At 29.7% G+C, this 26,479-nt stretch overlaps 1 protein-coding gene and 1 long non-coding RNA gene across 3 annotated transcripts; one reads left to right on the top strand and one right to left on the bottom strand.

Annotated features, from left to right (window-relative positions):
• Positions 1–10,697: 10,697 nt before the first annotated feature.
• On the top strand, positions 10,698–14,346 carry LOC110267850 (uncharacterized). 2 transcript variants are annotated; one of them, XR_015880712.1, is made up of 4 exons: positions 10,698–12,266; positions 12,477–12,698; positions 12,806–12,874; positions 13,840–14,346. It is a non-coding gene; the product is annotated as an uncharacterized LOC110267850 (long non-coding RNA). The 2 variants fall into 2 exon arrangements; XR_015880720.1 differs by having other exon boundaries at positions 10,725–12,266; positions 12,594–12,698; positions 13,840–14,069.
• Positions 14,347–15,168: 822 nt separating this feature from the next.
• Positions 15,169–16,436, bottom strand: LOC107620340 (putative carboxylesterase 1). The gene has a single exon (XM_088483387.1). It carries the CDS (start codon positions 16,413–16,415, stop codon positions 15,444–15,446), a length of 972 nt encoding a protein of 323 aa, XP_088339513.1. The 5' UTR covers positions 16,416–16,436; the 3' UTR covers positions 15,169–15,443.
• Positions 16,437–26,479: the final 10,043 nt, after the last annotated feature.

Raw genomic sequence — 26,479 nt, forward strand, 5'->3', positions numbered from 1 at the left:
AGAGTGATGAATGTGGTGAGGGTTTCAGATGGACGAAGGCTTCACTTATATAATGAATGGATTCAACTAATAACCATTCTCCATTCTTCATGGAAAAAGAGAACATGTTAGCTGGAATCTACCTTTTTAAATTGTTATTATTCTTAGTCATATGGACACATGGAGGCTGATTTTTTTTTGTTATGGAAGAGCTGGATGTGCTTTGCCGGGTTATGGGATGAGGATGAGCTATACCAATATGTGGGACAGGTTTTTTGTTCAAAGATGGTGAGAAGAAATCGGACCAGCGATTTACTTTTTGAAATTTTTTTGAGCAAATCGGAGGGTCCGTTTTGCATGTAGAGGAGGAATGAAAATAACATTAAGCAAATCGGACCCTGCGACTTGTATGTGAACAAAATTTTTTTATATAACTTTAAGGTAATCGCATGGTCCGTTTTCTTTGTTAACGAAGTTTTGGATATAGGCTGAGCAACTTGCACGGTCCGATTTGGCCAGGACAACTCTCTCGATCCGATTTGTATGTGAACTGACACCATACGAATGTAAAGCTCTCCTCCTCTTCATAACCCCGTCCAGCACCAACCTTAGTTCCATATTAAAACTAATTTGCGACACATGGAAGATGCTGGTGGTTTTTTTTGGTGGTTTGTAATTATTAATTAATTATTATTAATATTTTTAATATTATAAAAATATTTTTAATAATATAAAATTATTCTTTTTTTTTTAACTAAATACTAACTAAATTTTAATAAAAATACTGATTTTTTAGACTTCTATATAATTAAATTACTTCTTGAGTATTTGACAACTAGTGCGTGAATCAAGTATAATATTAATTTTTAAATTTTAATTTTAAATAAATATAAAAAATTAATTTTTAAATAATTAATATTAATTAAATTTTTGTTGTAAAATTTTATTTTTAACTCATTTTATGAAAAGTTTAGGATTTAAAATTTAAAATAAAAAAATAATTTTAATAAAATTCGATTAATATTAACTAAAAAATAATTAATTTTCTAGTTAAATTCAATTATATTTTAGCATAGGAGAGAAATTGAACATGTGAATCATGCTTCCATTTAATTTTTTATTTTTCTATTGTTCTCGATATGAGATGCATGCAGGCACCATCAATGTTGTATTTATTTTCCCCCTCTTTTGTAGATGGTCAATTTGTACATATTATTATTCTATACATTGCTTCAGTCAATACTCAATACAATAATACACAAACGTGCAATGCATGATAATATGATATAACCCTTTTGCAACATAAATATAAAGATTAACATATTATTGGAGTTAATTTTTATTTTCGTGAATCATTTTACGAAAAAATATAAAATATACACCCCTGCAAAAATTTACTTGTTACTCTAAAGAGTTTAAAAAATTGTTTATAACTGGTTCTAAGCATATAGATTTTGGGAACAAATTTTAAATAAATATCACCGGATTTACATACATTAAAAAAATTAAATATAAAAATAAATTGCATTTGGAACCATTTCACTTAGAAATTTTTTTTTTTTAATTTTTTTATGCAAAAAATTCTGTTATAAAAATAAATCTTATTTGATTAATAATACTGTTAGAACTCGAGAGAAAACTAATACAATAAATTATATCTTCAAATGTGTTGATAATGAAAGAATACAAAACTATTTATAGAAATATAATCAACTACTATCATAAATAAATTTACAACTACTAATTACTACTAATCTAATTCTCAACTACTCAATATTCTTTGATAAATACAATATAGATATTATTAAAGGGTCAACTGAACCATTCTTCTTCAAAATTTGCGAATCCAAAATCTTCTTGGGGCAATTGTTTACAGGATACATATGGCAATTTTAAACTGTATAGGAACGTTGGGTAGATGGGAACTTGCTGAGGTTTTCTTTGGAACACGTGATGAAATAGTGTAAATTGAGTTATAAAAAATAGTACGTATATATTAAAAATTAATTATTAAATTAATTATTATATATTTATATATATATATATATATATATATATATATATTATTTAATTTATTTTTAATATATATTTTATATAAATAATTGATTTTTTTTATATACACTTAACATGATCGTTGAGTTGTTCTAAAGCAAATATTTATATATATTACCATAAAGAATTAAGTATCAATTAATTACTGTATATATAGAAATAGGAATATGTTGTTGGTATTTATAAAAGCTACAAAATTTAATTATACTGTTATAAAAGTATTTCATTATTTTATTATAACAGATTTTATTATTATAATGAATAATTAATTTGTTTAAAAGGTATATAAAACAACATTATAAGTATACGTAAATATATTATGACTAATTTTATGTTTGTAAAATATTTTTTATTTTCAATAGGTTGTAGAATTTTTTTTATAATATCAAAAAATGCAAATGATTTATATTCATAACTTTGTAAATAATATTATCAAATTAGATGATTCACATTTACAATAAAATATAATTAAATAAAAAAATAAATTAAACTTGCAATTGTAATCATTAAAAATCTTATAGAATAATTAAATTTAAGGCCTAGAATATTACACTAAATCCTATTGTGCTCGGTTTATTGATCAAGGCAAAGATCATATATTGATCCACCGAAATAAGAAGGAATGAAGGTTAGAAGAAGAGAAGTTGCAAAGACCAAAGGACAAAAATAAAGAAAAGAAAAAATAATTAACGAGGAGGAGTTGATTGAGGTCTGGACTAAAAAATTAAAAATTAACTAAAAATAATCAAAATTTGTCTTATTTAATATTTATTAATTCTAGCAAAATATTAAATAAGATAAGGTTTGGCTATTTTTTCTGTCTAGCATTATTGCTCAAACAATAATCTTACTAAATGAAGATAGTTACCTTTTTTGTTAATTAAATAAATTTTAACTCTCTATTTATTATATTTTATATCTCATATTTAAATTTTAAATTTTAGAATTTAAGGTTTAACATTTAGTATTTTAAAATTTAAAGTTTATAATTTAAGATTTAAAATTCAGAATATAAAATTTATAATTTAAAATTTATGTTTTAAAATTCAAGAAGTATTGCACTTCTTATTTTTTCCAAAGGACATTAAATATAGAATATAAATTGAATATAAAATACACATATATTAAAAAAAATTAAGCAATACACGTGTTCATATGTAAATATATAATAGTTAATTAGATTATCGATTTTTGATATGCACATCATATTTGTTAAAATATATTTTAAGAATATTTTTGTTATTAACAAATTTAAAAGACAATTTAATTTTGTCAGTAATTTAATAATTAAAAAATAGTTTTGGTGGTTTATTCTAATTTATTTGTTAATAAATAACCATGTGGATTCATGTGTTCTCCCCATATTTGCAGGAAATTAAATACAATCATTAACTTAAAAAAAAAAACCATGTGGATTATTCATACTTTAGTTATTGCAACGTTCAAAAAGCATAAAATAATAAAATTCAATTACAGAGCTTTAATGTGAATGTATTTTAAACATAATAATTATTCGTTGTACTTGTACTGTATAAATATGTACATATAGAAATAGAAGATCCTTGGTCGTCTTCATATCTTGTGCAGGAATGCAATATCCCACATTTTGCGTTTCTTGCCAATAAATAAATGGGTTTGATAAAAATATGTATTTTTTTACAGTTGTTTCATTAAAAAAAAAAAAACGCTAAATTGCAGCAATTTTTTTTTTTTTTGAATTTGTGACAATTTTTTACTCCTGCAAAAAAAAGTTACGTCAGTTCGAAAGATCAATACAATTAGGTGTCTTGTTATTTAATTGCAGTGATTTTTAAAAAATACTGTTACCTGAAATATATTGCAGTCGTTTTCTATTCCTGTAATTAATGGCAGTTTTTTTTTACTTTGTGACAATTATTTAAAACCCCTATAATTTAAGTAGCAAGAATTTTAAAAAAATTGCAGGAATTTAAAACTCTCAAAAAAAAAAATATTATTTGTCTTTTAAAATTTATTTTTTAATCAGTCTTTAAATTTAATTATTTTATTATATTATTTTTTTAATTTTTATTTAATTATATTCCTAAATTTTAAGAACCATTAACACTTTATTTAATTTAAATTTTAAAAATATAAATACTTAACATCAACTACCTTTTTATATTTCACGTTTTTTTTTTTTTGAAAAATTAGTCGTTCAAGTTACTCCATTCATGTTATTTTATTTTTATGTGTGACTACTAGTGTTCGTCATTGTGATTTAATTTTCTTTATTATTATGTGATTTATGATTGCAATTCTTTATTCTTTTGACAAAATAAATAATCATATATGTACATTTTTGGTTTTTTTCTTCATTTACTTTTTTAGTTTTTTTTTTACTTTTTATTATTCACGGAAATTTGGCATTTTTTATTCACAAAATCTGCAACTTCAATTTTTTTATTTCTGAGCTGCATTTGGTTATATCTTAGATATAGACATAGATACGGAGACATATATTAAAAAGACATAGACACAAAATACATGTATATATATTTTGTATTTGACAAAATAAATATGCAAGACACAAAATATTAAAAAGTCCATAATACCTCTATCTTCTATTTTCATCATCATCACTACATAGACTTTTACTCTATTACCACCCATTTTTTTTCTCCACCATCATTCATATAATCAAAAATAAATTATTCATATATCAGAAAATCTCAATAATTTCACCAACAAATTCAATAATATTAAAAAAAATAGAAATAAATAATAAAAAAATTTTAAATTTTTTTTAAAAAAATAGAAAAATGAAAAAAGAGACGGAAAGAAAGAAGAATGAGCAAAAAGCAATGATGGACTGAAGAGGAGGAGGAAGAGAAACGGTGGTGCAAGCTGTAAAGAGGAAAAGAAAGAGAGGTAGCTGCAAGGAGAAAACGAAGGCAACATAGGATCTGGACCAAATAAGGAGGAAGTGTGACAAATCTAGACCAAAGGAACGAGGGTATCTCTTCCTCTTTGTAAAAGGATTTGCCTCTGATCTTTGGACACGTTGGAACCGCATGAGTTCACCGTGGTGGAGAGCATAGCGGCAGTGACGGATCTGGATATGAACAAGTGGTGGAGAAAGAAAGTTGAAGAAAGAAGAGTGCGGCGGCAACGACAGTAGCGGTGGCAGAGAGAAAATGAAGTAACAAAGGAATTAGGGAGAAAGAAGGAGAGAAGAGGAGGAGGGTGGAGCATGTGAGAACAACAATAAGGAAGGAAAAGATGAAAAAAGGGGTTAAAATTAAGGGATAAGAATGGTATTTTAAAAAATAATGAGAAATAAAAGAATAAAAATTTGTGTCTCATTTAGTGTGTCTCAGTGCTTCATCTTTTTTGAAGGATATTAAATACATGTATTTTATGTGTGTTTGTGTGTCACAAAAAATCAGTCTCTTAATAACCAAACATTGTACATGTGTATCTCGTGTCTATATCTTCGATAGACATGCACAAAAAACAAACACACTCTAGTTTTATGAAAAACGTGTACCATCATACACTACAACAGATGCGGGGGATGCCTGCAGCAAATTTCCTGCGGTGTCACTAATAGTAGCAGTTTAGGGTGGATAGCTGCGATCCCTTCCAAATTAGCCTACCGACGCTAAATCGTTCAGATTTAGTGTCGAACCCACCAAGTCCGCAGCTAACCCCAATCCATCTGGTGATGATTTTACCCAAATTCAATTCAAAATACCCAAAATCAAGAATCCGAGGAACCCGCAAAAAGAGAGTGCAGAGCACGCAAAACTCTTCCCTGCTCCACCGTGTCCCACTCTGTCACCGTGGAGTCATGTGGCTGCCGATCCACCCTTCTTCCCCTGCCGTCGACTCTTTCCAGAATCAGATCCGTAGCTTAAATTCTTCATCGCGCGAACGCATAAGGGACAGAGGCACGAAACACACCTCCGCACGCGAATCCTTACCGCCGTTCTCCTCCGGCCACCAATACCAACTGCATCGCACTTCCTGTTGCCGGAGGGTCCATCGCCGATCAGCTTCGTCGATTTGCCTTCCGATATGTACAAAACCTCTCTTCGTTAGTAAGGTTCTAGCTTGTCCTTCGATTCTTGTCTCTGCCTACCACATGTACAAAACCCCTCTATGTTTATTTATTTGTTTGTATTTTTTGTTATTAGCTTTTGGATTGTGGATAAATCATTGTTTTGTATTGATTTTTGTGTTACAACTGATGGTTTGATTGAATTCTGTATTGGATCTTACAGTTGGAATGATTGTTGGATTGCTTTACACGGTTTTCATATGTATCATTGTTATGAGAACTATGTTTTCTATTTCTAAATCAGTGTTTTTGAGCTTGGTAGATGGGATTCAGTGTACACTATTCCATCTCCACATCAGTGCCTGGTAAAGGCTATTAAAAGAATGATGTTACATGTGGATTCTAATATTTATTGTTATTTTTAATTGTGCTCTGAGATATACTTACCATTTTTGCATGCTGTGCTGTTGCATGAGGCTGAGATTAACTGTCACTACCTCTGTTTCAAAATAATAGGAAATTTGAAGAAAGTCTTAATTAACTTTTTCAATGTATCGTATCTGCAAATGATAATTATATTAAAATAGAGGGTGAGTAATTTTCTTGCTGGGACACTGAATTACAAAATGAATGCTATATTAGCGGAAATGTGGTTAACATGCCAGTCTTTGTTGGATGCATGCTGATGTTGGGCACTTAGCCCTCAAGCAAACACAGTTGGTTGCAGATGACATTGATTTGCGTGGCTTTAACTTATGTGTTTCCACAATTTGTACCGTTATGGGTTGGATACTACAACAATGAGGAATATTATGTCACTTTATTGTGCCAGTAAAGGTATCGAAAGTTTAATAGTAGAACCAATCCATTAACCATTAATGAAACTGCTACAAATATTAAGGTGGTACAAATCAAGAAAGGTCCATACCTGTGTGCATTTAAAAATATGGCACCATCAGCTATATTATTAATTGAAGAAGGTCGATTTTGATCATAGATAATAGATTTTGACCACTACAACTAGTCTCAATTACAATATTATTAATTCATCAATTGTAGGGAAACTTATTTTAGTAATATTTAGTGTGATCTTTAGTTTATGCATTTGCAGGTCTTAGAAGAGAATACAAAGACCTGGTTATCTGGATTATTAGAACGCTAGAGTGAACATGAAAAAAATTTTTATTTTTACTTTTTTGTTTTTTGATATTGGGTTAATTCATGCATTGGATCGGATACGTGGTTTTAATTATTTTTGTTATTATGTTATCATTGATTTGATTGTTTTTATTCAACATTATATTAACATTTCAAAACGTTGACATGGTATGTCACGTATGATTATTTTGCTTGTGTTTTTTTAATTGTTTTTTATATATTCATAACACATCTAAAATAATAAGATAATACACAAAATATTTTTGGTACACATCTAAAATTCGTTTAAATTATATATATTTTTTTACATAAATAATTTTTTAACACATCCAAAATAATAAAATAACATAAAATTCTTTTAGTACACATCTGAAATTCATCAAATTTGTGCTTATATTTTCGTAACATAAATATTTTTTTAACACAAATAATAACAAAAAATTGATTCTCTTTTGTCGCTTTGGTTGAGAACAACTCAATATATATAGCACTTCTTCTACAATAAAGTTCAGGAACGAGGTTGTTGAACAAGTTTCTTGAGTCACGCATACAAAACTAATAAAATAAAAATCTCCGTATACTCAAAGAAAAAGAAAATGTTGTTTGTCATGAAGCAAACGTGGTCGTTATTACTGTTAGGCTAATGTTCAACCATGTTGTTGTATACATTAATCAACACATCTAAAATTACAAAATTGTATACTAAATAAACACATCTGAAACTCATTCAAAAATAATTGTGTTTATTATTCTTGTTAGTTAGAATAAAAAAATCATATATATCAGTCTTAAAACCGAAAAAATGATTTTGATAGTATTATTTTAATTTTAATTTAGTTAGAGTTTAATTTTGGTTTGTTATTTTTGTTTTGTTTTGTTTAAATTTAAATTTAAATATTCTAACTTTAAGGAAATACAATTTTAAAGTTTAAATATATAAGAGAAGATTTAAGATATAATATCTAAAAATAATTATTACAATAAATAATAATGGCTTATTAAAGAATGAATTATAATGGATACCTAGTTGTACCGTAAAAAAAAAGGTCACCGCACTAGATTCAGACATATATTATATCAAATAAGTTAATCAAATACATCTATTTCAAAACAACCATCTGCTCTGTCATTTTCACAAAATTGGTCCTAAAATTTACATTGAGATCAAACATTATAAGAAGAAAATTAGTTTAAATGATAGAAAAAAATAATCCTCACGGTATAATTTAGTAAGGAAAGTATACAAGAACAAAAGTAGTATGTGCAGTAGCAGCAGAATACTTTGAGGAGCAATGCTCATAATTTATACAAAAAAAATATGGGCTTTCCAAAGCATTTTAGCTAATAAAAGGCAAAAGCTTACATGTTGCTAACAAAAAGCTGAAGCTTATATGATGCTTGATCACTTTTAATTTGGGCCATCATGACACCCTTGGTTGTCAAGAGTGATCTCATATGGTTCTTCTCCAACAGGATTCATCTCTTCCATGCATGATTTTACCCTAAAATACAAGATAGATAGCATTAGCATGAAACAAATATATGAATAAGCAGAAATAAATTTAGTGCATAACCAGCTCAAAAGAAAACCATAGTAAGGCCAACTACATAGACAACTTAAAACGGAGTTAATACTAAAGGCAGTTTATATCTTAATAAATAATAACTAGATTTCATAATAACTAGTGGTATTTCATGAATTTTCATGAGTAGAAAGATTATATTCCATATCCCATTATTAAAAAACTCATCAAAAGATTCAGCATCCATTATTGTGTACTTTTGCAACATAATACTCTAATCCCCAACAAAAAAAAAAAAATGGTAAAAATCATGACAGCAGACAAAATTAATCAGGCAAGTAGACAACATTGATGCTGAATTCTAACCTTTTCCTCATTTGATTAAGCAGATCCACAAAAAAAAAACAATTTTTTATTTTCATTCTTTGAATCTCCCTGATGAAAGTTTGAATGTTGGGATAGCACGTATTAGAAGAACAGAAAAAAAGGGTTCCATTGCATATAGCCCAAATCCAATTTTCAGGTACTCTTGATCAAATATTGGTACTATGCATAAAAGGGATTATTCAATGATCCTAAGCCTTGGCATATCTATTTCTCTTTCCTCAACTAACGAGCATAGTACCAATAAATAATAAGGCACAAGATGCGGCACAACAACTAGCACACAATATATAGAGAGAACCATTGATCATACATCCGTAAAAAGGGTATTCTTTCAAAATTTTCTCCATATGATTTGGACTATCATCGTCTTTTGAACCTACATTTATGAAAATAGATATAACAATTAATTTTACATAAAATTCATGCAAAAAGAATTTGGACAACGACGACTACAACAACAGCAGATGAAAACAAATGTCAAAATAAACATATCTTAGGTGGAATGAAAAGAAAATAACATAGAACAAAACTATAAACTATATACTTGATCCGTTTGAAACATTAAAGTAAGTTCAAACCTCAGATAGATAGAAATTCAATTCATTGTCAAATATATTCTTTGTTACATCACCAAAAGTTTATTTCAAAAATATATTGCTCGTCTATGGTGGATGCAAAAGTAGGAGACGATGATGAGCATGGTAAGAAATAAGCAAAGCTGAATTATGACATCAAGGGTGAATGTAATATTATTGCTTTTAGAGATGTTCATATATTTCTCCATTGTGCAAAACATATTCTATTCATCTGTATTTCAAAACTTTTCTTATAAATTATTTATGTATTTTATTAAATTGAACTATTTATTTAAAAATTATTTTATTAGATATAATCAAATTGATTTTATGATTATTAAAATTTAAATTGACTAGAATTATTATATATAATTTTATTAAATATGATATTTTGTATAATTAAAACTAAAATTTTGGTAATTTATGAATGGTAAAAATTATATGATTTAAATTAAGTGATTGATATTTGCTAAACATCATATTTTAAATTATTAATTATAAATAATTTATAACTTATTTTATTGAAATTTTTATTTTTAGAAATTATTTTGTTAAAAGTATTTAAATTAATTTTTATGGTACCTTGAGTTTACATTAATTAAGATTATTATATAATTTTGTTATAATAAAATTTTTTATATAATTAAAAAATGAATATATTATAATTTAATTTTGGTAATTAATATTTCAAGTTTAAAATTTGTCGGTACGAATAAATATCGGTACTATTCAATGAACTTAGCTTTGCTATTGTTTCATCATATATTTTCTATTCTTATTATGATCATCGTGTTATTAATGTCATTTATATTAATAACTTATATATATTTATTTTTATATATATTATTATGTGTGTTTTAATATATCCAATTTTTATAATTATTCATTTAAAATATTTATAAATGATTCATCAGTTTTATAACTTGACACCTAGCCCAACCATGACACATAATCTCCCATGTGTCACCTTAACACTAATGAATCACCATTAATCATCCTTCTTCCATGCATGACCGAACCATTTTTGGGGAAAGAAAGAGAATGCCGTGAGGAGGAGAGAAAGAAAATCATGGAACCTCCTAGCTTTTAAGTTTGATTTTTTGAGATTTTTAATTTCCGTAAAAAATTTGAACTAATTAAAGTGTTTGTATCTTCCTTTTCTTCACGATGACGTCACTTTTGTTCGGGAGAAATCGACGGTAAAGCTTCTCTCCCTTCATGCATGTTTGGCCAAGTGAGCCAAGAGATAGTAGCCAATCTTTGACATTTTTTTCTTAGATTTTTCAGTCAGAAAATTTTTTTGGTACTTTGGTTGTGAGGACAGCGAAATAGAGGTAAAATTTGGTAAATTAATTACAAATTAATTGTGTTCTTGATATGTGATTGTTGATTGGATGTTTGTGGCTTGAAATTGAATAATTTTGTGTTTGAATTTTGATAAAATATTGTTGATTTAGTGCTTTATATTTTGGTTTTGATGAGGTTGCCAAACCGATTTGTTATAGCCTGATTTGAGGGCTGTTGTTGAACTTAAATATTGAGAAAACTGATGAGATTTGATGGCCATGAGATTAAACTAAAAGTCGTGAAAAATCGGTAATTGAAAATTTTGAAAATGGATTTAAAATCAAGTATAAATTTTGAAAGATCACAAGAGAAGATTTCGGTTTTGAGAAGGGGTGTTATCACTATTACAAATATTATTTTGAATATGAAAATATAATTTAATAAAAGATCGGGATTAAAAATAATAATCATATGAATTTTGGGTGTATTTTGAGTAAAAAGTAAAAGTTTCGGGATAAACCGAGTATTTTATAAAAATTCAGGGTTATTTATAGAAATATGAAGTTAAATTAGTAATTTTAAAAGCAAAATTTTTAAAAATTAATAATAAAACTCTACAAATTAGTTTTTGATATCAAAATAAAAATATTAATATTACTACTCTTTTATTATTATTATTGTACTCATACTAATTTTATTATTATTATTCATTTTAGTAAAGATATGATTTTATTAAATAAGAAAAGAGAGGTAAAACAGTTATAATCCCTAAAAGTTTTAGAAAGACAAAATTAAGTTAAAAATCTTATGATTTTTTTTATAAGACATTTGGGGAAAGACGAGAGAGGAGTGTGAAAATAATTTGAGATATTAAAAGCAAGAAAGTAAAAGAATAAAGAAAAAAAATGTATTAACTAAAGATATCTCTGCCACAGGAGAGGAGAGAGCAAAGACTAAAAAAAAATCTAACGAATCTCTATTACAAGAGAGAAGAGCACAGAAAGCAAAGAATGTATTAACTAAAAGAATATCTGTCATAGAAGAGCAGATATCTGCCACAGGAGAGAAAATGGCAAAGATAAAAAAGAATAATTGATGATAAATAATGAAAAAGGTTATGTGAGAATTTGTTGGAGAAGGGCAGTCAGATAGATAGTAGTGCGACCACCGAAATTTGCTTTCTAGAAAACCTCCGACCTAAGGCCGCAGCATGTGATACAGAGGTTTTTTTATACATACTTTCGGCCTAGGACCGCAGCCTATAATGACAGAGGGTTCACAAAGGTATGTCAGGCATACGTTGGCGAGAAAAAACTATCCTGTATTAACAGGGGCTGCATATAGGTGTATGCCAACTGAAAATTCTCATGGTGTTTATATAAAGACAATTTTATGTGACTATCATAGTAATAAAAATATTTATTCTTATGATAAGTTTTTTTTAGAGTTAATTTTGTTTCAGTCTATTATTGCCTAAGACTGAGTTTATTTCAGGCTTCTGATAGTTCTTTATCTGCTACTGCTACCGCTCCCACCTCTTATATTTTGTCCTTGTTGTGGTGCTGCTCCGTTGTTGCTGTCGTATTGATCTGCTGTTGCTCTGTGTAGTAGTTCTCATTATGCTGTTGCGGTAGTGCTGTTTTGCTGCTGGTAGCATATCTGACTCCTTTTAAAAAGGGATCAACTGTAATTTATGTTGCAGAGGGAGCTAGACAGGTGATTTAGATTACATAATCATTTTCGCATATAAAATCGACAAAACTAGCATTTATTAAAACTCAAAATTGCTAACTGATATAGTGTATTATCTTTCTTGATGCAAGATTTACTTCAAAAGACTAATGCTACGGATGCTTGTATTGAGGGACATTGGTGGATATATTCAACAAAAGGTGTGTTATTAATTGTTTATGCTTTTATGGTCAGGCTTGATGGAAATGGATATGTGTTGTTGATTTTCTTAATGATTGAATTACTCATTCTAGGCCTACCTTTTTGGTAATCGAGTTTTATGTCAATTCTCTTAGTATGTTAATTTATTTTTTATGTTTTTTCTCTAACTAATTATATAACTATTTATAATACTCAAAACCAGGACTTTATTTTACAGGAAGTAGAATTTACAGAAACTTTGCCAAAAGAACTCATGTAGACCTTTTCTCTTCTTTTTTTAGAATATTTTATTTTAATAAGTTTTGTTGGGTAAACAAATGTCTTAATTAATGGTTACTATACTTGTCAAAATGTTTCTATACAAAATTCTTATTATGCATGCTTTAGTTTGAAGGGTGCATAGGTATTATTAAAACTCATTCTTCATCTTATACAATAAAAAAGAGATAAATAAAACTGCAACTGTAATCGTGGAGATGCAATGATTTCTAAAATTATAAAATCCTCTTTCTTGCAAGAATTAAATCTTTTATGTTTGGTCTATATATGCCTGCTTAATTCATTATCATGCTCCTCATTGTTTTTATTGTTCTTTGAAGATTTGCTTTGTGATAGTGTCCTGTGTAAGTGTATGTAATAATAACCTAATCTTTTTTTGAGAATGTTGAATATAATAAAAGTGATGTTAAGGTTTTATTGATGGTGAGTCTAATTCTAATATATGCTACCTCTCCCGAAATTTTCTCCAATTTGAGAAGTTTATCATTATATAGTTTTGATTTGATCCAATGGGATCCTAAAGTAGTTTTAGGGCATTATTTTAGAGAATAAATTCTTGTCACTAAATTATTTGGTTCACACCATCACAATATGTTGGTTTGCTATTTGCAATGTTTCATATTTTAGACGTTCAATAAATATAGAAGTGACAAGAGGTTGATACTGCACATATAATATTTTCCAGGGGCTAATGACTTTGGTCAACTAGGTGATGGAACCGAGGAGCGAAGGAAATATCCAAAGAAAGTGAAGCTATTAGAATCAGAATTCGTAGAATTTGTGTCCTCCATAATTCTTAATTCTCTTCTTAGAAATTCATTTTTGATAATGTGTGTAAATTTCATGTACACGACCGTTGCACGTATACAGATAACAGTATAGGCTTTTACCAAGTATTGAATGTAGGAACATAAATTTGAGTGTTCACATGTAGACTTTACCATATTTTCTTTTAATTTGGTTTAGCGATAGTCACGCTTTAAAAGCGTGACAATAGGTTCACATCTAGGCACACGACTTAAAACGTGTAGCCATATCTCAACTATTGGCACGTTTTTTAAGCATGGCTGTATGTTCACTTTTCAACACGCTTTAAAAGCGTGGTTATAGGATTATATATATGGTTATACTTAAAAACGTGACAATAAATAAAAGCGTAGCAAAAAAAGCGTGGTAATAGAACAATTAACACGCTTACAGATGTGATCTTTTTAAAAGCGTGCCAGTAGCTCAAAAAACGTGACAAAAAATTATTGCTATATTTTTTTAACTTTTCGTCATGCTTTAAAAGCGTAACAAAATCTTGGTTTCTTTTAGTCGTCCTGTTCTATCAAAGCCCACGCTGCCAAATTAATATGGACTGAATTTGTTATCCTGCCCTGCCAAAGAGGAGATTCCCGGGTGGCACATCGACCCGCCCTCTCTTTTTTCTTTAGCTCTAAATAATATTATAATAACTATATATAATTCAATGAATTTATGACAAAATGACTATATTATTTTTAAGCTCTAGAAAATAAATATATAATCCATAATAATTACCACACTTAAATCACATACAATATTAACCATATTAAATCTCAAATACAGCAATATAATTCATATTCCATATATCTACATCAAATTATCAAACCACACATAAATCAAAATACACCACATAATCCATAATAATAACCATGTTACTAGGAATTCTCTTAATTTCATATTTATATGATGCTATAAAATAATTAAAATATCCTTTCGAAAAAAAAAATTGTTGGCTTGTCCCACCCCCTTCAAAGTCCGTGAGTATGTCAATGTGAATTTGACAAATTTTTAAAAATTGGCGAGTCCAAAATTTTATTCGAATTCATCTTTTTTGGCTATTTGATCCAGCAAATTTAACCTATTTTGTCAACCCTATTTAGGTGGTACACCTTTTTCCTAAAATTAAGGAATAGAAAAAATTGAAGTTGCATATTTAAGCTTTATAACTTTTGTAATTTTTTGAAAGAAGAGAAAGAGTAAAGACTCATTTTTAAATTAGTTATAAATGGATAATATTTATAAATTAGGATATTTAAATTTAAAGACTGAACAATGGGTAAAAGTTGAAAGACAAGTAGTATTTTCGTGTTTAGATGAACAATATATTATTAAAAGGAGGCAGGGCAATGGCAAGAATCATGATATAGCCTAACCACAAATTCATTTTGAGTGAGACCTACACTCACTTATTAGAACATGGATGTCTCAAAACAACAAAGAAACCAACATAAATTCAATTTCTCCCACATCAACATGAGTAAGCTAACAGCGGCAATTCTTTTCATTGATAAAAGAAGCAATTTTTTTCAAGACCTCACGAGAATTGTCTTCATAAGGCTTATAAACATGCTCGCAATGTCCCAAACCCTGATTCTCAACGAGCTCAACACTTCCACTCCAACCACTCTTCTTCAGCGCCGTAACGTAGTTCCTTCCGGCAACCAGCAAAGGATCCTTCTCCGCCACACACACCAAAACCCTCTTACACCCAAGACTCTGTAAATCCTCCGCCCTCGGCTTAAGCCTCGGATTCTCCGGCCCGTTCTTCTCCTTGCACATGAACAGCCACTGATCATCGTCCCCTATTCCACCAAAGAAAGGGTGCACCAGAATCGCGCCCTCCACACTCACACGCCTCGGTAACACGGTTTTTCCCACTAGGCTAGCCACCCAGTGCGAGAGGTTACCGCCGGTGCCGCTTCCGGCGATGAAAACACGCTGCAGGTCAGCAAGGTCGTTAAGCCAGGGCTCTGGCCCATCCCCGTCCGCGTGCAACACGACCCACTGGAGAGATCTCCAGGCGTCTTCGTAGCACTCGGGCGGTGGTCGAGCCGGGAACTTAGCGTACTCTACGGAGACCGCAAGGACCTTGGCTTCGTTGGCAATGGCAGCGACGTGGTTACTGTATTCCTCGGTGAAGGCGGAATTGGCGCAGAAGCCGCTGCCATGGAAGAAGAGCAAGACAGGGAGTTTGTTGTTGCGGTTGGGTGTTTTTGGGAGGAAGATACGAGCGGAGACTGGTGCACATGGATCGGAAGAAATGACGGCGTCTTTAACGTCGGAGGGAGGATAGAATACTGGTGGGGAATGGAGTAACTCCACCCCACCGTCTTTGTAGACGCGGAAGAAGGGGAACTCGAGTGACACCTCCTTTTCTTCCATGGTAGCTTCCACTCTCCTTTTCTTGATTGTTGTTGTGCTTAGAGAAATAGAGCTCCACCGTGCAGTCGCCATTGTTGTGTGTTGTGTGTTTGATGAGAGTGAAGAATTGGTGAGGATGTAGGTGGACGAAGGGTTCACTTATATAATCAATACATCCACCATAAAAATTATTTAAAAGGACCTTGACCTGATCAATTTAAAAGATTTATTTGTAATTAATTTTCTCTCTCTCTTCGACTTGTTAATGTATAATAATATATATAAATTATTGGTGATGGCTTCTGTATGATTATTAATTTATACAATGATATAAAAAATGGACAAACAAATTTATTATGTGAATTTTATTTATTTTTGTCGGTATTTATTTTTTATTTAATTTTTAAAAATTTTAAATTATTATATTTACAAAAATACTCTCATTTATAATTATAAAAAAATAAATATATCTTTATAATTAATTTTGTTAAATGACTAAACAATATTTTTTATTTATGTAACAAGAATATCTTTTTTAATAATAATTTAAATTAAAATTAAATCATCATGTGCTTGCTTTTCTTTTTCTCTTATAATTAAAAGTACCTAAAAATGATGAACAAAGTCTAATCTTAACAAAAGTCTCAAAATTAGTCCTTGTTTCTCTCCCTCTTTTCGTCACGCCCTTTTTTTATTGCTTTTCTAGCCATGTCTCCGCTGCGTGCTCCCTTACTTCGCGTTGTCCCGGCTTTGCTATCTTGCCTCGCGCTGCTGTCGCTGTCCTGCCTCACGACGTTGCCTTGTCTGTGGGTGTTGTCGTATGGGTGTTGTATCGCACGATGCTCCCTGCTGCGACCTGTGGGTGTTGTCGTGTTAGAAGTTGCTAGTGTCGCCATCGCTGCTGCTCTCTTCTCCGCGATGGTGCCACCGGTTTAGGTAAGCCACAAACCTCTTCTTTCCCTCTTTGATAGTCCCTCCTACCTCTGTTCAATACTTTAGTTCAATGTTCAAACTTCAATCTATTATATTCTTTTATTTTATTCTGGATATGATTATGAGTTTATAATTCTACTGGATTGACTTTTATATATAATTAAAACATGATTCATTCTCATGTTATTTGCTATATACCCCGTTAATGGTTGAAGTGAAATGAAGTACTATCGAAAAAGAGTGGACTACATCATCTTACCAGAATGATCAATTCACAAACTGCTATTGAACAAATCAACTTTAATTTTTGAAGTTACAAACTAACTAAAGATTTATATATTTATATATAAAGAATAGATAAGTATATTAGTATAATAAATTACAGAGAGGCTTGTATATATTAGAATCATGCTGAACTAAACTCAATTAAACTTTTGAAGTCTTTCAGTTGAATTTTTCTCTATTTTATTTTGTTTTGCATTTGTGGATACGCTAAAAACAGGAAAACAAGTTTCTGGCTCATAAAAAATATCTGTATTTATGTTTTTCTCTTTAAAATATTTATCTGTATAAGCTAACTGCGTCTTATTTAACACAGTAATGATTGTGGAGTATAGATGACAACTTAGATGACAAACTACAGGAAGACGTATAGTTATACAATAAATGTAATTTTCTTTTGCTTGAAAAGAAAAAAGGATAAATATTTATATAACTCTAAAATATATAGTTTTGTTGGTAGATGAGTGCTAGGGAGCCAACAGATTTTGTGATTTGTAACCACCAATTAGCCATTATTAATAATTTTAATGGTGTGAGATTACTCACTTTTCTTTTACTAGTTAAGTATTGGCCAGATTTTAATAAAAGTATTGGCCCCCTAGACTTTCTCTTATTGGTAACTCTAAAATATTTATATTTTTTTAGGTTAATGATGATACAAGGATGTGACTTGCATTGGATTTGATTCTAAGGCCTCAACTTGATGCTGCACAATATCATTGATTCTGCTACCAGAAATTACAATAAGTATAGATAAAAAGATTCAAATAAAAATTAAAAATTCGCAATTGTCATATAGTCATGTTTGGTTTATGTTTGGAGTTGTTAGTTTCATCTCTTTTACTTAAAAAGTTATTATGCACTATATTTTCTATGGACCCTTCTATCGACATCATATGAACGACTTTACAAAATTAAAAGTTTGAATTCTAATTTGCATTGTTGTAGATCAAATTTAAATGTTGTACGATTCTGCTCGACTTTCGCTTTCAAAAGTTGGTCTCAATATATATTTTTATGATGAGTAGAATTAATATATACAAAAACATCGACTAATAGAGCACCCAAACTACCAGCTGATAACAATATTCCTCTATAATTATTTGTTCATACTTTGCAACGATGACTTTGCATTCTTGGCTTACAACTCCTCCTACTCCAATTGCATATGATTTATCACAGTAATCACAATCTATAAGAACACATATTTTACCATAAAAATAATATGATTATTTGATGAGCATTTTTCACTTGGTAATAGAAACAATTCAAACATAAACTCTAAAGGGCCAAAACCAAAATTGAAGAAATTAATACAAGAAAAATGAGGTCTGCACATAGTTATAACATAATCTAAAAACAAATATATTGCATAAGTTAGATAGGAGAATAAAAAATGTCAAAAATCCTAGCATTTAGAAAGATATATTACCTTTTGGATTTATGTCCTGTCATAATTTTTCTGTCAAATATTCTAGTGACAACATTTTGACCATGTAGCAGGGTTATAGCATAGCAATAAGAATTAAAAGTGCTTTAAAATCACAAACAATTAATTATTTAAACTTCTAGTTTACATTGATTATCTACCCTAATTAACTCCACTAAATCCTACAAAAGGAATTGAATAACAGAAAATTCAAAACAAAATTAAACAACGAAAATTAAATAGTTCATTTGAGGGGTTCAGAACTAAATAGAATAGAGAAAATTTCAACTAAAAGACTTCAAAAATTTAAATGAGTTCAGTTCAGCATATTATTCTAATACACAAACTTCTCTGTAATTTATTATATTAATAATATACTTATCTATTTTTTATATATAAATATATAAATCTTTAGCTGGTTTGTAACTTCAAAAATTAAAGTTGATTTGTTCAATAGTAGTTTGTGAATTGATCATTCTAATAAGATGATGTGGTCTCCTCTCTTTCGATAGTGCTTCATTTCGCTTCAACCATTAACAAAGTATACAGTAAGTAACATGAGAATGAATCATGTTTTAATTATATATAAAAGTCAATCTAGTAGAATTATAAATTCATAATCATATCCAGAACAAAATAGAGGAATATAGCAGATTGAAGTTTGAATATTGAAATGAAGTATTGAACAGAGGTAGGAGGAGACTATCAAAGGCGGGAAAGAGGAGGTTTGTGGCTTACCTAAACCGGGGGCGCCACGGCGGAGAAGAAAGCAGCAGCGACAGCGACAGCGACACTAGCAACTTCCAACACGGCAACACCCACAGGCCGCAGTAGGGAGAATTGATGCGAGGCAGGACGACAAAGGTGGGACAACACGAGGTAGGGGAGCACGCAGCAGAGACAAGGCTAGGAAAGCAACAAGGAAGAGCATGGTGAGTAGGGAAAGGAAGATAAGGATTGGTTTTGAGACTTTGCTAGGATTAGAGTTTGTTCATTATTTTTGGGCACTTTTGATGATGAGAGAAGAAGAAGAGTAAACATAAATGATGTTTTTGATTAATCAATTTTGTTTTTCTTTTTATTTTTTGAAATGGTTTGATGATTTAATTTTAATTATTATTAAAGAAGGATATTCTTGTCACATAAATAAAAAAAATTATTTAGTCATTTAACAAAATTAATTATAAGAATATATTTATTTTTTATAATTATTATATATAAGGATATTTTTGTAAATATAATAATTTAATATTTTTAATAAAAAATAAATCCTAACAAAGATAAATAAAATTCACAAAGAAAATTTTTATTTGTTCATTTTTACTACTAGAAAACTATTTATTACAGACGGATATTTTCGACAGATTTTATTCCATCGAAATACAGACAGATTTTATAAGGGAATTTCTGTCAGAAACGAAGAAAAATGAATTAGCATAAATTACAGACGAAAAATAGAATCTGTCGATAATCCTGTCAAAAAAATTATTTTTTTTCCGTGAAAAATAATTACCAACGAAAAATTCGTCTTTATTTAAATGAACAAAACGCTGCATTTTGTTAAATTATTACAGACAGAAAATCTATCCATAATTTAAAATATTTTGTCGAAAAATTTTAATTTAAACCTAACTTCACCCCACTCTATCGAGCTCTTTTCACACACATACAAAATCACAAATCAAACGAGCTTGATCCTCTCTCCTTCAATGAGCTGCTTCTTCTCTCCGTCGCACAAGCTTCTTCTTCTTCTCCTTTCCTCACTCACAGCGCCACCGCCGGCCACCCTAACCACCACACGAGCTTCTTCTTCTCCTTGTCTCTCTCGTTCTTTCTCGTTCACAGAACAAATCAAGCTCAAGCTCCTGTTCTCTTCGTCTCAGGTGAGCTCCAGCACGCCGGCACCACCTGTAGTAGCGTCTATCCCCACCACCGCCGCGCCTCTCTTTCTCTCTTTTTATCCCCCCTCAGTTCTGGCTCGCATATCTTCTCAGCGCCACAACCATCATCTCCTCTAGTCAATGCTTCCAGGTTTTGGTTTCAAAATTCTTTTAATTTCTGTTAAGTTCAATTAATTTTGTTTAGTTAGTTTGATTTTAGTAATTAGTTTAGTTAGATTTGTTTTCTGATTAGTGGATTTTTAGGTTTTGATTAGATTAGTTTTTGATTCTAAATAGTTGAGAAATGTTTAGATTGTTAATCTGAATTGTTAAACATTGCTGCTAATTTTATTTGGAAACTACTTGACTAAATTGTTGATATTTTGTGTTGTTTTGCTGCTGTTTTGCTAAAATTGTGCTAAGTATTTATTTGATAATTGTCTGATTGTGTGATATTCACTGTTGCACTGCCAATTTTGATAAACTAGTGCTTGCTATTCTCCGTGTGTTGCTGTGTTTCTCTCTTCGATCTTGCCTCAGCTATGCATGTAACCCTAATTCACAAGAAAGTAACCTGGGAATGCTTGCAACTCTTAATGCATACATGCCTATTATGGCTAACGGCAGCGGCAGCCAACATTCCCCCCATGGAGATGGAGGAGATGAAGAAAGTCAACCCTGAGGATCAAAGGGTCGTTACAAATTTACAGCAAGTATATGAGCTCATGATATATCTATTCTAGGTTGTTCATTCTTGTTATAATTTTATTTTCAATTTTAACTACTACATTAGTAATTTAATTAGTAAGTAAAAGTGGTTTCCACTTTCTCTAAGTGTATTATATATATAATATTAAGTTTTCTTAATTTTAATTTCCATTTGTGACACATGCAGATGATGCAGGCACAAGTTTAGTTGCTTAGCGAGTTCAATGTTCTCGGTTTTGGTGTAATTTTGCTGAGGATCCATGTATGTTACCTAGGGTTTGAGAAGAAAGCATACATATTTATATACGTATGTTTTTACCATGGCAATCAATTCTGATCTTCAACTATTTTGGCTGTGCTAAATTTAAAGGTATCATCCCTATTATCACTTAGCATGAATGTCTTTTTGGAGTATTTCTTAGAGGATTATCACTTAGCATTGTTAAGCTATTCTCTAAGCAGGTATGTCAAATCTTGAATTCAGCTAATACCACATATCTGATGCTGCAGCTTTCACTTTTCAGACCCAAACACACTTCAACTTTGTTTCCTCAGGTAAATTCTTTCAATGATGGACTTGTTTTGACTGTTCTTTGATGCATCCATTTCTATTTCTAAATATTGCTTGGTTGTTCACTATCTGTTTAAGGAAATGCCCAATTGCAAAACACCCTCATCTTGCTGTATGAAACTGTCTTTGTGTGCACGCTCGCGTGTGAACTCGATTGTGATGTGCTCTGGTTGTTTGAATGACCTGCCTTTTTGACCTTCCAAATGTGTTTTAATAGCTTTATCAGACATTGTTTATAAATTGGGTGAAATGAACTTTAATGAAAATAGTTCCATTTCTTAAGTTTGAGTTTTCCAAGCTTGGCACCTATAAAAATTTTTACAATTTGTGCTTGATTTTCATTTATCCTACTTTACAATTTGGTCCCTACTAGCAGATTTGTCCTATGTACAATTTAGTCCCTACTTTACAATTTTCCTTTGTTCTTCTACTGTACTCACTGTTGCAAGGAAATTTTGCCTTTCTGGAGTATTTCTCAGAGGATTATCACTTAGCATTGTTAAGCTATTCTCTAAGCAGGTATGTTAAATCTTGAATTCAACGATTTCATCTTGAGGTTGAATGAAATTGTGTTTCATGTGTAGCACTGTGAAGCCAGTAGAAATCAAAATTATTGACTTTGGATAAGCATGCACATGGAAAACCGTACTATCGGTATCCTAACCAAGGCAAGCTTGTCTCTACTTAAATCTTCCTGCATATATACGATAAAATAATATTTAGGATTACTTTTATAGAAGTATGATACTATTTAGATTATAAATGGCAACCAGACTAGAGGTTTATTCCTAGGCATGTTTTTGCAAAATTCTTAGTACTTTGGTCTGCAATACTAAATGTGTTAAAATGTCATGTTAAGATGCTTATTTTGTTTATAAAAGGTAAGGAATGTAAATAATATTAATATTTATATTAGTATTAATACTATGGTTGTTTGACTGAAACACAGCGTTTTGATGTTCTAGACTCCAGCATTATTATTGTATAATAATTGTATTAAATAGATGCTCCTACTCTTGATTTTGTGGTGTCCCTACTCTTTGAATTGGTATTTACTTGGTCCAGGATCTTTTAGCTTTTCCTTGAATCATTAGGTTTAGACATTACTTAAGGGATCTTAAATCGTTTAAAAAAAAATAGCAACATACCAACCATTTCTTTTTTTTTCTTTGAATTATACAAATTCAGATTGTATCCCAGAATACGCTTTTGCTTGCAATAGTTTTTTTTATCAATTCCAACAAAATTTACTATTGTTTACCTTGCTCAAATTTTATCTTTTCGCTTTCTCTATAAAAAGATACTTAATAAGTTGTTCTAATTTATTTTATTAATTTTCGCTATCCTTCCATACTTGCCCCTAAGAAAACAAAAATCAACTCGAACTCCATCGTGTATTATTTAGATCATCAACCCCTCTCCTGTTCCCTAAACACCTAGTTCCAGTGGAACAAAACAAACGATGTCGAGCCAAGAGCACTCCCATTTTCATATACTCGAAAAAATAGTGACTAGAAGAATCCACAGCTAATCTAATTATGTCTTTCAAGCCGCACGTTGCTTTTATCCTTTCGAACCAAGTTTTATTTGGATCCAGTATGTAATTGAGTTGATTCAATTATGGAATTGTGAATAGTTTTTGTATCAATAGATACATAATAACCCATCCTTTTTACTTCTTGATTTTTTGAAAATGGAGGATTTCAAATCTAAAAGGAAAGTAAAAAACCACAAATTCCTTCGATATTGTATGAATAAGATTCATATTCGATTCAGTAGTTTGTTTTTCAAAAAAAAATGAATTTTATCAATTTTGAGTTGAATTTTTTTCTTATATTATTAATATATAATATATTAATATTATCTATCTGTAAATGATTCAAAAAAAAAAAAATAGAGTTTGACGATTGATGTGGATTCAAAAGTGACTCTATTTAGATTATAGACGAATGATTAAAAAAGGATCATTTTTATCCCGAGATACAATTTTTATTCATATAGGATATACATCATGAATGGATATGCTCTGGGACGGAAGGATTTGTACCTCCGAATGGCAGGACCAAAACCCGATGCCTTACCGCTTGGCGACGCCCCATTTTTTTTATTCGACATTCATAAACACTATTAATGGTATTACTTGTTCGTCAATTCCATCTCAAAAAAGTGATTGTTGCTAGGAGTTTAATATCCATATAGATATAGAATAGAATAAAACTGAAATTATTGATCATTACATAGAATTCAATTAAGATATTGTATGAAAGTCTCATTTCCTCTTTTTTTTTTTTTTTTTTTTTCAGACTGGAAGGATTTTGAACTGGATAAGTTCAAATAAAATAAGGATTTTGGAAGTTGTATTTGATTTTTTTATTTTTCCTAATTTTAATTATTATTAAATATATTCATAATTTAATATATAAAATATTATATATATTCATAAAAAATAATATTTTCTATTTTAATAATTCTAATATTATATTTTATTAATATATTAGAATATATATTTTATATGTACAAAAATATACAATAAAGATTTTGACAATAAATAAAGATTGTACAAATTTTAAAGAACAAAATGTTTGTTATGCTTAATATCTTTAGTTTGGTCTGTATTCATATTAACTCTGCTCTTTATTCAAGTAGTTTTCTATTAGCAAAATTACCCGAAACCTATGCTTTTTTGAATCCAATTGTAGATATTATGCCAGTAATACCATTACTCTTTTTTCTTTTAGCTTTTGTTTGGCAAGCTGTTGTAAGTTTTCGATGAAATAGTCAATTGGAATAAATATCCTAAAAAAATTCGGAATTTATTCACAACTAAAAATTAGAACATTTCAAAAATTTAAAATATCAGATAAGTCTGACCGTGTGAATCCTCGATTCAAATATTGAGATTTTTTTATTTTTGATTTCTTTCTACCATATTATCTATCCAGATTCAATTCGATTTGGATACCGGAAAAAAAATCGACTCGGGATTTGTTCGGCTCGATAAAAACCTAATCTAATAATCATAAACAATATAATATAGAATAATATAATCAAAATCATAGAATTCATTTTAAAATACTTAATCCCTGTCAAGGCAGAAAATGCGGGTTCGAGCCCCGTCAGTCCCGAATGAATAAAAATCCAAAAAAAGAAACCAATTTGTATGTGAAAGGAAATCCTAATAACAAAAAATATCATTCCTAAGAGGGATCCCCTCTTTTTTGCTTCGTGGGAACCCTTATCTAATTTGAAATTAAAAAGTAAAAAAAAAAAACAAAATTTTTGATTGCATCAGAAACGATAAAAGTTTATTGTCTAAAAATTGATTTTTCTTTATTTTATCATATTGTATTTATAAATGATAAATAAAAAGAGGGGAGGTTGCTCCTATATGAGTGTTTTTATTCGTGAATACAAACATATCTTTTTTTATCATTCAAAGAACCTATTAAATAACTATCCTTTTTTTATTCATTTGGTCAACGTCCTCCCACACCACCATTGCGTATTATTATTTATCGGATATAGAATAAAATAGATCCACTTCTTTTTATTCCTATTGAATAGAATTGTTTCATTTTTCCTAAAAACCTAGAACAAATATAAATCCTTTACCAGATATAATCAACTGCAAAGGGGGTTCCATAGTATATTTTTTAGTATTTTTTTTCTAGTGCAATAAAGTTACATAGTGTCTATTTTTTGATGAAAAAAAAGAGAGGGGTATTCCCATGGTTTTGCCTTGGTATCGTATTCATACTGTTGTATTAAATGATCTCGGCCGCTTACTTTCTGTCCATATAATGCATACGGCTCTGGTTGCTGGTTGGGCCGGTTCGATGCCCAATAATTTGTCGATCCACCATAAAAAGATATAACCATTTGTTGTTCTCCGGAAATGGCCGATATGCTCAGATATGGGAGAAAATAAAATGTGATAAATCTTTAGTTTAGGAATCTTTTTTTACGGACCATATATACATATAAAATTCAAATCATGTTAATGATCTAGATCCTTGTTAGGATCTCTAAGTATAATATAAAAAACGATTAAATAAAAAAAGATAAAAAATGACTCTTTCTTTATTTAATTTCTTTTGTATTGATGGATTTATTTTTCAATTGATTTGGCAATAATGAATGAAGGGATTACAAGTAATCCATGTCGATCTCTAAAGTGTGTATTGATATATCAATTCAATAAATACATCTATTTATATAATTGAATAATAAAAATAATGGATATATGATATGTCTCTGTCAGTTAATTAAAGCAAATGATTCTATAATCTAAAATAATAAAAACAAAAGGTTTGAATGAAAGCATAAGAATTTCTATGCTGTACGCCCCTTTCCT

This window comes from Arachis ipaensis, chromosome B10 (genome assembly GCF_059453495.1).
Source record: "Arachis ipaensis isolate K30076 ecotype BB chromosome B10, ASM5945349v1, whole genome shotgun sequence".
Lineage (NCBI taxonomy): Eukaryota > Viridiplantae > Streptophyta > Magnoliopsida > Fabales > Fabaceae > Arachis > Arachis ipaensis.

Excerpts from the sequence above, each read along its gene's own strand:
- LOC107620340 (XM_088483387.1), bottom strand. The coding sequence starts at position 16,415 with ATGGCGACTGCACGGTGGAGCTCTATTTCTCTAAGCACAACAACAATC.